This window comes from Cavia porcellus, unplaced genomic scaffold, assembly GCF_034190915.1.
Source record: "Cavia porcellus strain 051 isolate PalLab524CR breed Dunkin Hartley unplaced genomic scaffold, mCavPor4.1 scaffold_1, whole genome shotgun sequence".
Lineage (NCBI taxonomy): Eukaryota > Metazoa > Chordata > Mammalia > Rodentia > Caviidae > Cavia > Cavia porcellus.
Window position 1 is genome coordinate 164861337 of NW_026947484.1, and position 15312 is coordinate 164876648.

The 15312-nt window shown below is 38.9% G+C and overlaps 1 protein-coding gene across 12 annotated transcripts in view; it reads left to right on the forward strand.

Moving 5' to 3' along the window:
* Dock7 (dedicator of cytokinesis 7) overlaps positions 1-15312 on the forward strand; it is a 187927-nt gene that overhangs the window by 82156 nt on the left and 90459 nt on the right. For 11 of the 12 annotated variants that reach the window (XM_063259552.1, XM_063259559.1, XM_063259570.1 and 8 more), the window contains exons 15-16: positions 11290-11407; positions 13780-13850. In XM_063259552.1, the coding sequence (XP_063115622.1) occupies positions 11290-11407; positions 13780-13850 (189 nt within the window). The remainder of the gene's footprint in view (positions 1-11289; positions 11408-13779; positions 13851-15312) is intronic. The other variant, XM_063259626.1, reaches the window with a different exon arrangement.

The window sequence follows — 15312 nt, forward strand, 5'->3', positions numbered from 1 at the left end:
GCAACGAGAGAATCCACCACACAACCTTGCCCCTCTTCCTCTCCAGGTCTCCTTTTACACTGGCTACAGTTCTCAGATGGGCCCTCTGCACTCAGCACCACACTGACTCAGTTCAGCTGGGGTTTAAGTTGAGCAGTTTTCAGTCCAGCACAACAACTAGAACACTTTAACAATATAAAGAGAGGGAGCAGTAAGTTATCAAAGACTACTATAGGTAGATCTTGCTTCTTTTTTCCCCATTCCCCTCCCTTCAACCCCTCTTCCTTTCCTTATTTACAAAAGCTTTGTGTGTTTTCCTTCTATTTTTTTTCTTGTCCCTTTTCTTTCCCCCTCCCCCTGCCTTTGTTGCTGTTCTCATTAGAACATTTTCTTCCCATTTCCAAATATCTGTTAAATACTCTGGTCCTCCTATGCTTTTGATTTCTCACACCAGAGAAACCACGCGATACTTGAACATGTGTATCCAATTGATTTCATTTAAGAGTATGGTCTCAAGGTGCATCTACTTACCTAGAAATGTCTTAAGGTCATCTTTCTTTAAGGCAGAGTAGCACCCCATTGTATAAAAATACATCTTCATTCATTCATCAGCTGATGGGCATTTAGGCTGTTTTTAAGAATTAGCTATTACAAACCCTGCCGCTATATACATGGGTGTGCACATATCACTGGTATGATGCTTTTAATTATTTCAGTAAGCTGTCAAGAAGGTAATAGCTGCCGGGAGAACATGGCGGACAGATAACAGCAACTACCGGAGGCTCTCTGAAAACTAGGCTCAGAAGCCAGATATGGTGCGGACTAAAGAGACATAAGCAGGTGGAGTTATGCTCTGCTGACTCAGGAACGAACTCAGCTGAGAGAAACCAACTTGGAATGCAGTCCTGGTGCTAAAACAGGAACAGAAAAGTCTTGCTGCTGAGGCTGGACCCTGCGCCATTGGAAGCCGCGATTTGGGTTTCCCGCCGCGCAGTGGCTGGCTGCCTCTACATCGGCTCGGCAAGGAGAGAGACGCTCGGAAACTCTGAGAACGGGAGTCTGCGAACGGAGTCGAAAACAGGACGGGCAGGGAGGCATGTTCTGACTTGTGGCGAGGTGAGTGAGAGAAACTGACACTCCACCACAGTTTGACTCCAGCGGACTTTCTGGGCCCGAGCAGTCCTGTGGGAGCAGGGCGCGGTGGTGACTCCAGCCACACATTCCCCTCTCGGGCAGGATTGGTGAAAAGTGCCTGGCCTGCGTGACGCTGCCGGCGGACCCCGTAGGCTGGCCCAAACCAGATCCCAGAGCCTGACGGTGGCCAGGAGGGGCGGGCCCCACGTAGGCTGCCTGGTGCGCAGCAGTGAGTGGGAACACCTGACTGGCGCAATTCGATCAGGCTGTGGCTGACAGGGAGAGAAGCTGGGCCTCTCATATAAGCTTGCATATATAAGGAACAGAGAATATGGGAAGAGGCAGCAACAAGAAAGGCTCCTCGGCCCCCAACTCTGAGAAACAGGCAATAGCGGACACCGCACCAATACACATAAAGCACCATATAGAGAGCCTCATAGACCAATTCAGGAATGAAGTTATCAACGACCTGAAGCTAGAAGTATGCAAAATAGTTAGAGAAATGCTAAGCCCCACCCAAGAAAAAACAGATGGTGGAATGGAAGAACAGAAAAAGAGGGGAGAATTGTTTGATGGAGAAAACAGGGAAAGCATAGAATACGTGAAGCAGGTTCAAAGGGACTACCAAGAAACTAAGAAGTCTATTGAAGACTGGCATAACAGCTTGAAAGAAACTAAGGACAGACTATCTGAACTGGAGGGCAGAATTGTAATATGGGAGAATGAAATGAAAAACTTTTTAAAAATAACAAAGAAACAGCAATAATACAAAGACAAGAAGATGATAAGAGGATCCATAACTTAAGGATTAAGAACATAAAAGAAGAAGTAGGGACACAAACAAATGAACTACAAAAGCTACTCACAGAAATAATCCAGGAGAATTTTCCTAATTTAGCAAAAGGTAAAGATACTCAGATGTATGAGGCATACAGGACCCCAGCTACCTACAACCCAAACAGAGCAACACCCAGGCATATAATAATAAAAATTCCAGAAATTCAATACAAGAACAGAATATTAAAAGCTGTCAGAGACAAGAAACAGACCACTTACAAGGGAGCACCCATCAGAATTACAGCAGATTTCTCTGCACAAACCATCAAATCACGAAGAGTGTGGGGGGAAATAATTCAAGCTTTGAAAGATAATAATCTCCAGCCAAGATTGAGATATCCTGCACAACTGTCCCTGGAAATTGATGGAAAAACGAGGTGCTTCCAGGATAAAGAGGAACTGGGGGAATTTGCAACCACCAATTCAACTCTACAGAGAGTATTGCAGGATATTCTAAAAAAAGAAAAATACAAAGAATCCAGAAACAGTGGAGGCCACAACTAATGGAGCAGAGAACAAAGTGAAGAAGACAAACTGACAACAAATGACAGAATAAGAGCTCAACAGAAATGAGGCAGAGAAGATTGGATGATAGGAGCAGCAATTTTGGAGAAAATGACATCTTAATAGGTAATACTGATTTAGTATCATCTTGTTTTGAAGTCTCATCTAGCTTTTGTCCTTCTGTCTCCAATGGTCTAAATAGGTTGTATCTTACTGGATCTTATTATGTAGGATAGTATAAGCAAAAACCTTTTAAAGACAAGGAGATTATACAGAAACCATTATTCATTTTCTGTTAGTCGATTCTAAATACTCTGTAATGCTGTCATTCTCTTAAATGGTTTTACATTGTTTTGTTATACTTAATGCTACAGTATACGAAGTTGTACTCAAGGATTTCAAGGAAAGAGACAATATGGTAACTACTTTTAGGTCAGGATTATCTGGTGGTGAAACACTATTCTGCTTAAATGGTTATGTTTTGATCTGTGCTGTTTCATTGTTATGCCCTCTTTTATCTCAATCTCCACTCCATTATTTACTTTTTTAATACTTTTTAAAAAATTTTTATCCTTTTAATTAAAGGAAAAAAAATAACAGGATATATTATAGTAACCCACTTTGACTTTCCATTACCTCGATTTAAAGCCCTGTATTACTCTCACCATCTGGTTTTTAACTGATGTTCCCCTATTCTGTTTTGCTGGATAGTATCAGGTTCGAAAATTTAGGCATCAGCTGTGAAGATAATGAGATTCATTATAACGCCCATTCTCGTTGACTTTTATCTACTTTTGAAGACCTACAATGTCTCCAATGGTTTGGTTTTGTCGGATTTGTTCTTTACTGTTTTGTTCAATTGTATTATAACTAATGGTATAGGCAATTCTATTAGAGATAGCGGGAGGCATTATGGTAACCATTGTTGATCACCTTGTATTATGTTTTCACATTATCTATTATGTCCACCCTTTTGACTTGACCGATTCTGTTCTGTTATGTCACATTTGGTTTTACTCTCTTCCAAAAAAGTAATAAGAACCGTGAGAGCAATGAAACCCAAAATGTGTAATAGTCATTGTACAAAAGAGAGGAAAAGAAAGCGCTCTAAACTATATAACTGCATGTATATTTAAGTGTATAAGATAGAAAATGATATCACAGAGTTTTATTGGATCATTGTACAGAACTGTTTGCAGTATCATTGTTGGAATGTCCACTTTACAAGCTTTAATTTTGTGACTTAAACAATTATTTCTAAGATGACAATATGTAATCCATTAACTAGTAATTTCCTACTGTTCATTTTTTTTTCTGCAAATCTGTATAACTTGTACCCTTTCTCTGCTTTTTTTTTTCTTTTCTCCTTAAATAAAATTAAAAAAAAAAAAAAAAAGAAGGTAATAGCTGGATCAAATGGAACCTCTAGTTTTAGTTTTTTGAGGAATCTCCATACTGATTTCCACAGTGGTTGCACCAGTCTACACTCCCACCGTAAATAGAGAAGGGTTCCTTTTTCCTCCCAATCCACTAGCATTTCTTACTGGTTGATTTGTTTTTGTTTTTGTCTTTGAGACAGGCTTTTGCTGTGCAGTTCAGGCTGACATTGAACTCACAGCAATCCTTCTGCCTTAGTCTCCAGAGGATGTAAGATGATTTCTTTCTTTTTTTTTTTTTTTTTTTTTTTTTTTTTTGTCTTTTTTCCTTTTTATCGGTACCGGGGATCAAACTCACAGCTGCCTGCTTGCAAGGCAGGTGCTTATGCCGCTGAGCTAAAGCCCCAGCCCCCAAGATGATTTCTTTATGTCATAGATGGCTTTTATCAGATTGAGATAAAGACCTATTCCAGTTTTCTACAGGGTTTTATAATGAATGGGTGCTAGACTTTGTCAAATACTTCTACTGTATCTATTAAGGTGATCATGTGGTTTTTGTCCTTGGCTCTTAATATGGTATGGTATATTTACTGATTTGCATATCGTAAACCCTGCATCACTGGGATGAATCCTACTTGGTCAGGGTGCATAATCTTCTTGATGTTTTGCTGCATTCTGTTTGCCAATATCTTATTGAGTATTTTTATTTCTATGTTCATTATGGAGATTGGTCTGTAACTCTCTTTTTGTTGAGTTTATCTGTGGTTTTGGTATCAGGATAATGCTTGCTTCCAAAAATGAATTTGTGGGTATTGCTTCCCTCTCAGTGTCAGTAGTTTGAGAAGTAGTGGCATTAGCACTTCTCTAAATTTCTTGTAGAAATCAGCAGTGAATCTGTCAGAGCCTGTGCTTTTCTTTGTTGATAGATTTTTAATTACATCTTCAATTTCATTGGTTGATATTGCTATATTTAGAATTTTGTATCTTCTTGATTCAGCTTGGTAGCTTGGTGTTATGTATCTAGGAACATGTCCGTTTCTTCTGTTTTCTATCTTACTAGAATGCAGGTTCTCAGAGGAGGAATTGGCAGTCTTCTGGATTTCTGCAGGATCTGTTATTTCATTTTCATTCCTCATTGCATGGCTTTGAGTATTTACTTTTTTGGATAAAATTGGCTAAGGCTTTGTCAGTTTAATTTTTCAAAGAACCAATTCTTCGATTCATTGATTCTTTATATTGTTTTTTAAGTCTCCATCGCATTCATTTCTGCTGTGATCTTTATAATTTCCTCCCTCGTATAAGCTTTGGTCTTGACTTGCTCTTCTTTTTCTAGAAGCTTGAGATTTAACATTAGGTTATTTATTTGAGTTCTCTTTGTTTTTCTGATGTGGGAATTCACCACTATAAATTTTCTTTATAGGATTGCTTTCCTTGTGTTCCTTAGGTTCTAGTATGTTGTACTAGCATTATGGTTTAATTGTAGAAACTGTCCAAGTTTTTCTTTAATTTTATCTGTGACCCATTGGTGGTTCAGGAGGATGTTATTTAATTTCTAGGTGTTGGCCTAGAGTCAAATATCCAACTTCCCCATCTCCTCCCCCCCCTCCCCCCGCCTTTAGCAAATGGGAACCAGAAATCTGAGCGTCTCCTGGGAGGTTGACCATAGCAAATAAGGGGGACTTCCTTCTACCATCTCTTTGAAGGCAAATATTTTTATTACTGTTTTGCTCTTTTCTGATTAATGGTACTGTTCTATTCAGTATTCTGTTTTGATAAGTTCTATAGTGTTCTATATTTCATCTCATTTTGATATATGTGATTGAAAGAACAACTATTATAAAGATAACAGAATATACTGTGATACCTATTACTGTTATCCCGGTAACCTGCTGTGAAGTTCTGTACCAGTTTCACTGTACGATCTTAGTTGGCTTTATTCTGTCTTGTTCTGTTGTATACTTTCAAAATAAAATTAAAAAAAATAATTTCTAGGTGTTTATGAAGTTTTCATGGTTTCTTCTTTCCAATTTCAGTACACTGTGGTCTGGTAGTAGGCAAATTACATTTACTTAAGCCTGTTCTGTGAGCACTTGAGTGGGGTTTTTTTGGGAATGTCTCCTGTCCAGCTAAGAATGTGCATTCTGATGTTGTGAGGTAGAACACTCCATAGACATCTACTAAATTCATTTGTTCAAAAGTTCAGTTTACTTCTGATATTTCATTGTTGATTTTTTTTTTTTTTTTTTTTTTTTTGTCTAGTTGATCTGTTTGTGGCAGTGGGATATTGAGGTCCCCCATTGCAATTGTATTAGTACTTACTTGATTTTTCATGTCTGTTAATGTTTGTTGTATATAGTTGATATGGTGGTATTTGGTACACATATATTTATGGTTGTTATCACGTCCTCTTAGATTGTTCCCTTCTCAAAGATGTACAGACCTTCTTTGTTTTTCTTAATTGGTTGTTGGCTTTAAATCCACTTTGTCTGCAAATATGGTAACTACTCATGCTTTTTTCTGGGTTCCTGTCACATGGAGTATTCTTTTCTGTCCTTTGACTTTCAGTCTGTGACTTCCTTTTTGAATTAAATGTGTTTCTTGTATGCTGCATATTTTTGGATCTTGCTTCTTGATTCATATGCCAGTCTGTTTCTTTTGATTGGTGGATCAAGGCCATTAACATTGATGGTTATAACTGATATGTATTGACTTACCCTTGTCATGTTATTTTCCCTCTTTTGGTTTCCATTTTTCTCAGTCTGTTTGATTGAAAGCCTTGTCTGGTAGACTCATTCTCTTGGGGTCAGGGAGTTGTAGTTCTTGTTATCTCTTTCAAGAATGTCCTTTCACAATATTTTAGAGTCTGGTGTGGTGGTCAGTTTCTTCAGGCATTCATTACATTAAAGTGTCTTATTTCTTCGTCAGTTTTGAAAGATAATTTTGTGGAGTACATCAATCAGGGTTGAAGGTTGTTTACTTTTAGGGCTTGAAATACTTTACTCCAAGCACTCTTTGATTTGAGGGTTTGTGCTGAGAAATCCACTGTGATTCTTATGGGCTTTCCTTTATAGATGATTTGTTTCTTCCTCCTAAGAGCTTTTAGTATTCTGTTCTTGTGATGAAATTGTAGAATTTTGAATATTATTTGCCTTGGTGTACACTTTTTTGGTTATGGCTAATTTGAGTTTTATTGCCTTGCTCATGTGTATATCAGATTCTTTTTCCCTGCTTGGAAAGGTTTCTGCCATTACTTTTGTAAACAGGTTTGTAATGTCATTTGCACTGTCTCCTCCTTTTTCATTGACTCTAAGCAATCTTATGTTATTCTTCTGTGCATTCATTGTTTGATTGACTTTGCAGGCCTAAAGCCAGAAGTCTGGGCATCTTTTTAGAGAATAACATATGAAATATAGCAACCATGGGAGATTCCTTCTGTCTTATTTTTGAAATCCAATATTGTTCTTATTGTTTTGTTGTGTTTTATTGTTTTGTTTTAATCAACATTCTGTTTTGGTTGGCTTTATTCTGTTCTGTTTTGTTTGATTTTATTATGTCTGATGGTGTGGGCAACAATTTTGAAGATAACAAGAGGCATTATGGCACCCATTGATTTATTATCCTGTTGTGAAGTTTTGTATCACTTTCACTGTTTTGTTTTGATTGGCTTTATTCTGTTTCATTTTGTTTCGTTTAAAGTAAAATAAAATAAATTTAAAGAATAAGAAAAAGACAATCTAGGACTAGGCATGCCTGTGATGTTACTGATAGATGAAGTCTGGATTCTCGTCCACTCATCCCAGCAGGTTAGCTGTATCTTTACAGCGGGTACTGGGTCATCCCAGCAAGCATGCATTTGGAGGTCCCCTGCAGCTCAGGCTGGTTTCTGGCTGTGAGACTAGAACTTGACTTGTTCAGCCTGTCGCACTCTGTGTGTCTCCTCCTGGCTTAAGTTCAGCTCCTTAACCTCCTGCCAGATCAAACTTGGCACCCTGTCACAGGCAGCTGCTAGGTAGAGTCAGCCCATAGCTGTTCCAGAGTTCTGAACTCTGTTGGCCCCTCTCCAAGTTAGCTACAGCCAGTCGCCCTCTCTTGGGGATGTCTGAACCCAAATGACTTACCACCCACTGCAGTCCACTGCGTGCACTGTTCTGTTCCACCATGTGTTTCTCCACGTGTGCCTCCTGGGACAGTAGTCATAACCATGCACCTGTCACTTTGTGCTGCTTCTCCCACATAGTAAGTCCCGGCTCAGGGAGAGAGTGCTGCTTGCCACCTTCTCCTCCCTCACTGAAGTCTCTCTCCCTGCTCTGCCCTTGGGCCTCTGTTCTCACTTCAGATCCCTCCTGGGTCCCTGGGACCCACGTCCCTCCTGCTCTTCCCCATATTGCTATATTCTAGCATGCAGACCCCAGATCTCAGACAGGCTCTTTCTTGCCGTTCACCACTCCACAGTCTTCCCCGAAGTCTTGCTATAGCTAAATCTAAAGCCAGTTTGAATTTTTTTTTCACTTGCCAAAAATAGGACAGTCAAAACTCTCAGAAGGATGGTAACTGCATGTATTGAAACCTGTCAAGTATTTTGATGTAAAAGTTTTTAAATGTTGCTTTTTAAAAAAAGAAAACTTAGTTGACCCTTTAGAAGATTATAGTAGACCAACTTAATATTTTGAAGCCTGGAAAAGAATCAGGTATTTGTTGAGTATATACTGGCTCGCTGTAAAACAAATAATCGATGAGGGAAATGCTCTACTAGAGGTGGCCCAGTTGTTAAGGAAGGTGGAAAGTTAGCTTTTTGCAGCACTTAATGGCTTAGTTGATTTAGGCATTTATCATCATGATCCACTAGTTGGACCAAAAGAAGTAATCATTTTCTTCCTGGTAGAAGTGTTGTTGACTGAAAAAATAAAAGTCCTAATGTGACCAAGACACTAGGTCAATGCCTCAATTTCCAGAGAACTCGGAGGACTGTATTAAAATGATGGTTAGGGATGCATGTAATAAAATCCCAGCTTTGGAAAACTTTACAGAAACAATCCACTTTGTTCAGCAAGTAAGTTGTCAGGATAGAAAAGGTAGGGGAGTCTCACAGGTGAGAAGGCTTGGTGGCTAGCTGAATCTCACTGTTTAGCTGCCGAAAATTGTGCACACCTCTTGCTTTAGCAGTATATTGTTTGTAAACGATTTCTTTGTAGCCATTTCCCTCCCATTCATGGTGTGTTTCTAAAGTCCAGGAAGGACTTCTTAATCCAGTTGTATTTTGCTGATGCCCAACGTCATGTGTGACATATGGTGGCGAATCTGTAAATATTTCCTGTAAAAATGTGGACAGCTGCAGTGGCTCATAATATTCATCTTTGACCTCTAGTTCTTTTGATTAGCAAGCTGTTTGACTATTTTAAGTACAATTGACTTCTCCATTTCTTTGGTACTTCAGAGAATATGCTGTTGTAAACAATACTTGTTCTCCACCATGGAAATTACTATATTGCTTTTTAAATTGTAAATGTTGTGGGGCTGGGGATTTAGCTCAGCGGCATAAGTGCCTGATTTGCAAGTGTGTGGTCGTGAGTTCGATCCCTGGTACCGATAAAAAACAAAAAGACAGGGGCTGGGGGTTTAGCTCAGCGGCATAAGCGCCTGCCTTGAAAGCAGCCAGTCATGAGTTCAATCCCTGGTACCGATAGAAAGGAAAAAGACAACAAAACAAAACAAAACACCAAAAAGACAAAAAAAAAAATTGTAAATGTTGTATATTTTCACCACAGAAATGCAAGCAAAATAACATACAAAAATCTCAAGTCATTACTGTTAACTGAAAAAGTCAAGCTATCATGACTATTGTTTTAGAAATACGATTTTATCCATTCTTTTTGTCCCTCTGCCTCACTTGCCACACCCATATGCATACACCCACCCACCCGAATTGACCATACACAAGGAATTCTGCTGCACACCATGAATCCTGTTCCCTTGAATCATACCCTGTATCATATGTGCCCAGTATTGCTTCCCTGTTCCATAAATACTGCTGCAGATTGGGGTTTGCTGTACTACATGGTATCCCTTCTTACTAACTTAATTAACTACTCCTTTCCTTTTCTCCTAATTAACTGCTGCAAGTGTCATTTGCAGGATTTCATAGTATCTTTTTTTATTAATGTGTATGAACTTAATTAACCAGTCCATTTCAATCTGAAATTTCATTCAGATTGAGTATCTTGAAATGCTTGGGACCAGAAATGTCTCAGAATTTGCAGTGGTGGGGAATTTTGTATGTGCAAAATGAAATGTCTTAGGGGATTATGCAAAAATATCAAATTCACTTATGTTTTATACATACCATATACATAAAGCCTGAAGTTAATTTTGTCAAATATTTTAAGTAATTTTGTTCATAGAACAGTCTGGCTATGTTGAACCTGTAGACTTGTGATATCAGTCAGAGCTCCAAAAGTTTCAGATTTTGGATTTTGGATTTTAAGATTAGGTATGCTCTGCATACTCTGAACATTGTTTCCTTCTAATTATTTGTAATCTCAGTTATTAAAAAATTCAATATAATTTAATATTATTATTATTATTAATTTAATATTATTATTAAAAACTTGCTTGTAGTACAGCATTCTTTTCAACCTACAGACTGGTTTCCTGAGTCAAAGATTGTATGTTCATTTAAAATTTCTGGATTGCTGTATTGCACTTCTAAAATTTTATACCTACTTGCATTGCTTTAAAAGTTGTTTAGCTGAGCTTTATTATACTTGAAATCTTGTTCATCATTTCTAACCGTAGTGTTCAGGTAAAGTAATTTACTGGTTATAGATTTTTCTTTTGATGTCTTTTCTTAAATTAGTTCTTTATGTTAGCAGCAGCAATGATTAACATTTGTAGAAGACGCCCAGTCACAAGCTAGAGCAGAGGTCAGGTAAATCAGGGTAGAGTATGATTGTCTCATAGAAGCCACCTGATTCTCTCAGATCCACTATACTGTAATATTCTTAAACAGTCATGTGAGTATCATCCCTCTTCAGTCCTTGGCCAAACTTACACAGAAGCACAGTTGTACATTCCAGTCCATCTGTATTTGCTTGATAATCGTAGCCAAGATGATGGTAGAACCGTCTTTTAACTTCTTAGCGGTGTTTTCTGCGTACTCACTTTCCAAAGCCTCATGCTGCGAGAAGGTAATGAATTTCAAAGTCTGGCTGATTGGACTCTGATTTAAGCTTTGTCATTTCCCTTGTTGTGTGTGGAAGCCAGTTAACTTCTGGTTCTCAGTTCATCAGCAAAATCAGGATGAGTTGATTGCTCTGTATTTGAATGCTTGCTCTTAGGGTCAGGTACATTAGACTGCTTAGCACAGTGCCTGGAGATATTAATAATTCAGTATTTTCATCTTTGTGTTTGGTGAGTGATATGTAGTATTTTAATATTTATTATTATACTGTTGCTTTTGCAGAAATCTTCTCTACATATACCCTCAGAGTCTTAATTTTGCCAACCGTCAGGGTTCTGCCAGGAACATCACAGTGAAAGTCCAGTTTATGTATGGAGAAGACCCGAGCAATGCCATGCCGGTAAGGATTTTGTTTTCTTTAGTCTTCACGTGTGGCTCACATTAGCTTTTTTAAGACGAATATCACTTGGTGGCAGCCAAACTGGAAATTAAAATCTTAACTTTATTACTTCCTTGCTGTGTTGTATTTTTTAAAATGCTAACATTAGTTGAAGAGTTGGCATATCTTAGAGATACAAAGATGAGTGAGCCTTGCAGTCTGAAGGATATAATAGAAATGGATACAAATGTATCGTGGTTTTCTATAGAGGGTCAGATCAGCATCACCCAGGAAACTCCACCAGAGCACAGGTAACTTTGCTTTGGCGTGTGTTGTGCCAATTCTTCTCACCCCTCTTTACAGTGAACGGCCAGGGAGCGGAGCGGGAATGATGGCGGCACAGAGGTTGTGTTGCTGCTCGAAAATGTTCCACAGGGATTTTAATGTGTATGGCTCTTTTCATCTAACTGAGCGACTCTGGCACTCTTCTGTGAGCGTTAGACTCATCTGGAGAGCTTTTAAAAATAACAATTCGCAGGCTGAATCTCATTTGAAGTACATCATAGTATCTGGGATTCTGAACCAGTTGTCAGGATTCTTAACTCTCATCAAGAGATTACCTTTTGCAGACAGTGTTGAGAACCAAGATATGTGCTAATTATTAAAAAGTTGGTAGAGGGACCCGAAGGAGCAGGTGTTCAGAGATGAGAGAGAGAGAGAGAATGCCTCCGAGGTCAGGAGCAGGCGTCGCCTGCTTCTGTACTAAACCCCGAGTTAAGTTTCTCTAGTGCTCGTGGGACTGAATCTGGAGAGGGGAGGGAAGCAGTCGAGGTCTTGGAGTGTCCCCGAGCAGTGACAAGTGCAGTGATGAGCTATACTGAAGCATCTTCTCACTTTGTTCAGAGGCCTTAGTGCTCTGCAGTTTTGTGTTTGTCTCTTCACCTCATCCCCTAGACTGTAAGCTCCTTGAGGGCAGGGACCATGATGTACTTGTAGCTGTATCTTGATGCCTGTCATAGCACTTGTTTGCTACTGTACTGGATGTTCAACCCATGTCGGCGATTAAAAATACCTATTATGATGATCAAAAAGGAACACGTCCCCTTTTATTTCATTCATGTTACAAAAATAGGTTATTCTTTGAAAAGTGATAGCTTCTCAGAGGAGAAAAGTTACTGCATTCATTTCACTGGTGTATTATTAATCATATGAAAATGTAATATTCTTGTGTTTATGTGAGTGGTCGGTTTGAAAGAATATATGCAGCAACATGATATGTTTGCTTGCTTTTTAACTAAGGACTATTCAAATGGTCCACCTCATAATTTTTTGATTATCGAATGTCTTATAGTAAACTTGAAAACTTCATAATTCTGGCACTGTAACATTTTGTAAAAATGTAGTGTTATTATAGAACTGATAAAATAAGGCTTACCTAAGGCAATCATAATTATTACAGTTTGGTATAATAATGTAAAGGAGACGCTCGAAAGGTTACAAAAGCAAACAACTGCCTGTACCCTTGGTGCTGGTTATCTCCTTGTGTAAGGATTAGGCTTCAGTTGTTTCACCAGTCATGTGATGCGAGTGCGCTGACCACATCCATGCCTACTGATGCATATGTGAAGATAGCTGGCCAGGCCTACGGGCTTTGTCTGTGGCTGGCAGTGTCATAACCATGCCTTGGCACCCTTGAGCCGTTTGGGAGTCAGCTGCCCTAAATATCCACAGTGTTGCTCTCAGAGTTCAGGAGGCAGAAATACAAGGCTTCCTTATTTTACCTCTAAACTCTCCCCAGAAGTAAAACTGTATTTTTTTTAAATGTGAATTTTCTTTTAAACATATATTAAACTAAACAACGTAGCTCTCCTCTGTTGTAAAGCAGTGTGAACGAAGTACTAGGATCACCAAGGATACATAACAACCTAAAAAGTAGAATATTATATGTCATTTATAAATAATTTATATTTGACTTTCAGGATGACTGCTGTTTTAGTGGAGAAGCCGTCAGTTTACATAGAAGATTTATACCAGCATTCTAGGATCCTATTTCTTATATAGATTCCAGATTATATGCAACATCCAGTATAAAATGATTTCTTCAGTTTCTTTTAAAAAAAAGGGAAGAAATATACCTTGTTGCTTACTAGATAGCAATATAATCATAGAACAGTAGAACCTTTCAAATGTGTGGATGTCAGATGGGTCTATCATCGCCAAGAAACCTGCAGTGGAGCAGGTGAGCTTGTAATGAACGTCAGTAGGCACATTGTTCTTCAGTGGGCTGATTTTGCCCATTTTTCTCAGTTATTAAATCAGACAAATTCTTACATAGATATGAAACATCCAGCATTTATTGCAACAAAGTTTCAACATGCTGTTATTTGTTACAGGTAATCTTTGGTAAATCTAGCTGTTCAGAGTTTTCAAAGGAAGCCTATACAGCCGTAGTATATCATAACAGGTACTGAATTACAATATTTCTTTCAAGTTACTCACCTCTCAATAGTGGCATTGTTAGCACTCACGGTAGTGTGTTTTACTGACTGCGAGAGGCAGGGCAAACATCTGAAGTGTAATTTTAAATCCATAGATGCACAGCCATTCTGTAAAGACATCTTGCATATAAGACATTACATATAAAAGATCTTTTCAACCAAATTTTCTAATCTGTTCAGTTTACTGTGTTGTTATCACTGTGACCTCTGGTCCTTTGATCATCCCTTTTATTTTTCCCAGTACTTTTTAGTTTTACTTAAGTCTTTACAAAGCTTAAGCCCATTAGTTAAATTGGTGGTATTCGCAGCTTCCAGTAGTCCTTCGATTTAGTGACTTTCCATTTTATGTCCTTAGGACATTGCTTTCTTGGGTAATGTTTAATTTCTGCTTTGCTTTGGGGGACTGTTAAATACTGAAGAATCCCAATATTGTATCAGTTAGGGTTATTGCAAATCGATGGTATTGTATCATGTAGTGGGGCTGCTGTAATTCATTTTACGTAATTTGCCTGGTGATGTAGCAGTGGCTTCTAGAGAAATTCCCTCCAGATCCTGCTTTTCTTTTGGCTTTACTCTGCATTCCTATTTTAAATTCTTTGTTGTGCATCTGAGATCCACAGTTTCCTTGTTCCCACCTTGAATCCTCTCTGGACTTGTCTGCCTCTCCTGTTTAAAGTGTAGTGGGGCCTCCTCTTTGCTCCCAGCCCTGCTGTCCTGTGGCTGCCGATGGTGGCTCAGTTGTCCCTTCTCTTCAGGGTCCCATTTCATCAGTGTCATCTGTTTTCAAAAAGAAACCTGCATTTCTTGCATTTGGAAAACACAAACGTTTTCCCACTGCTGTTGTATAGAATGCATTTCCTTTGCCTTCCTTAAACTTCCTCTCGCCTTGGTTTTGATGGCTGTATCTCAGTTTCCTTCTGTTTCTTTGGACATTCTCTGTGTGTAGGGCTCACACTTGTTCTCTTTCCCCTCCGTGTAAGCTTTCCACACACAGCGCCACAGCTCTCATGTGAGCGCTTTTCCGGGCACGCTGTTCCTGAGTAACCTGGCGAGGAGCCGAAATGTTCCTGCTCTCCTGCCTCGACCTGACGCATGCCTGTGTTTTCACCAGCCTCCCAGCCTCCGCACACACTCATTTTGGTGCCTCGCTGACTTCTTAGTTTCTATCCTTGATCTTTTTTTTCTGACCTTGTCTATGCCTGATTTTCTGTTTTTATTAATGGTACCATTTTTCTAGTTACTACAGCTCATAAGATGTTTTTGGTTTCTCTCCTCTGTTCTCTAATATACGTTCAACCTTTGAGTCTTGATGATTCTCTTTGGACCTCAGAAGTAAACATCCTGTGCTCTTCTGGGTCTTTCTTATATCTTTCATGATGCTGCTCCCCGTATTTGTTTGAATTCCTACTCAGCTTTTGAGGCCCGTAT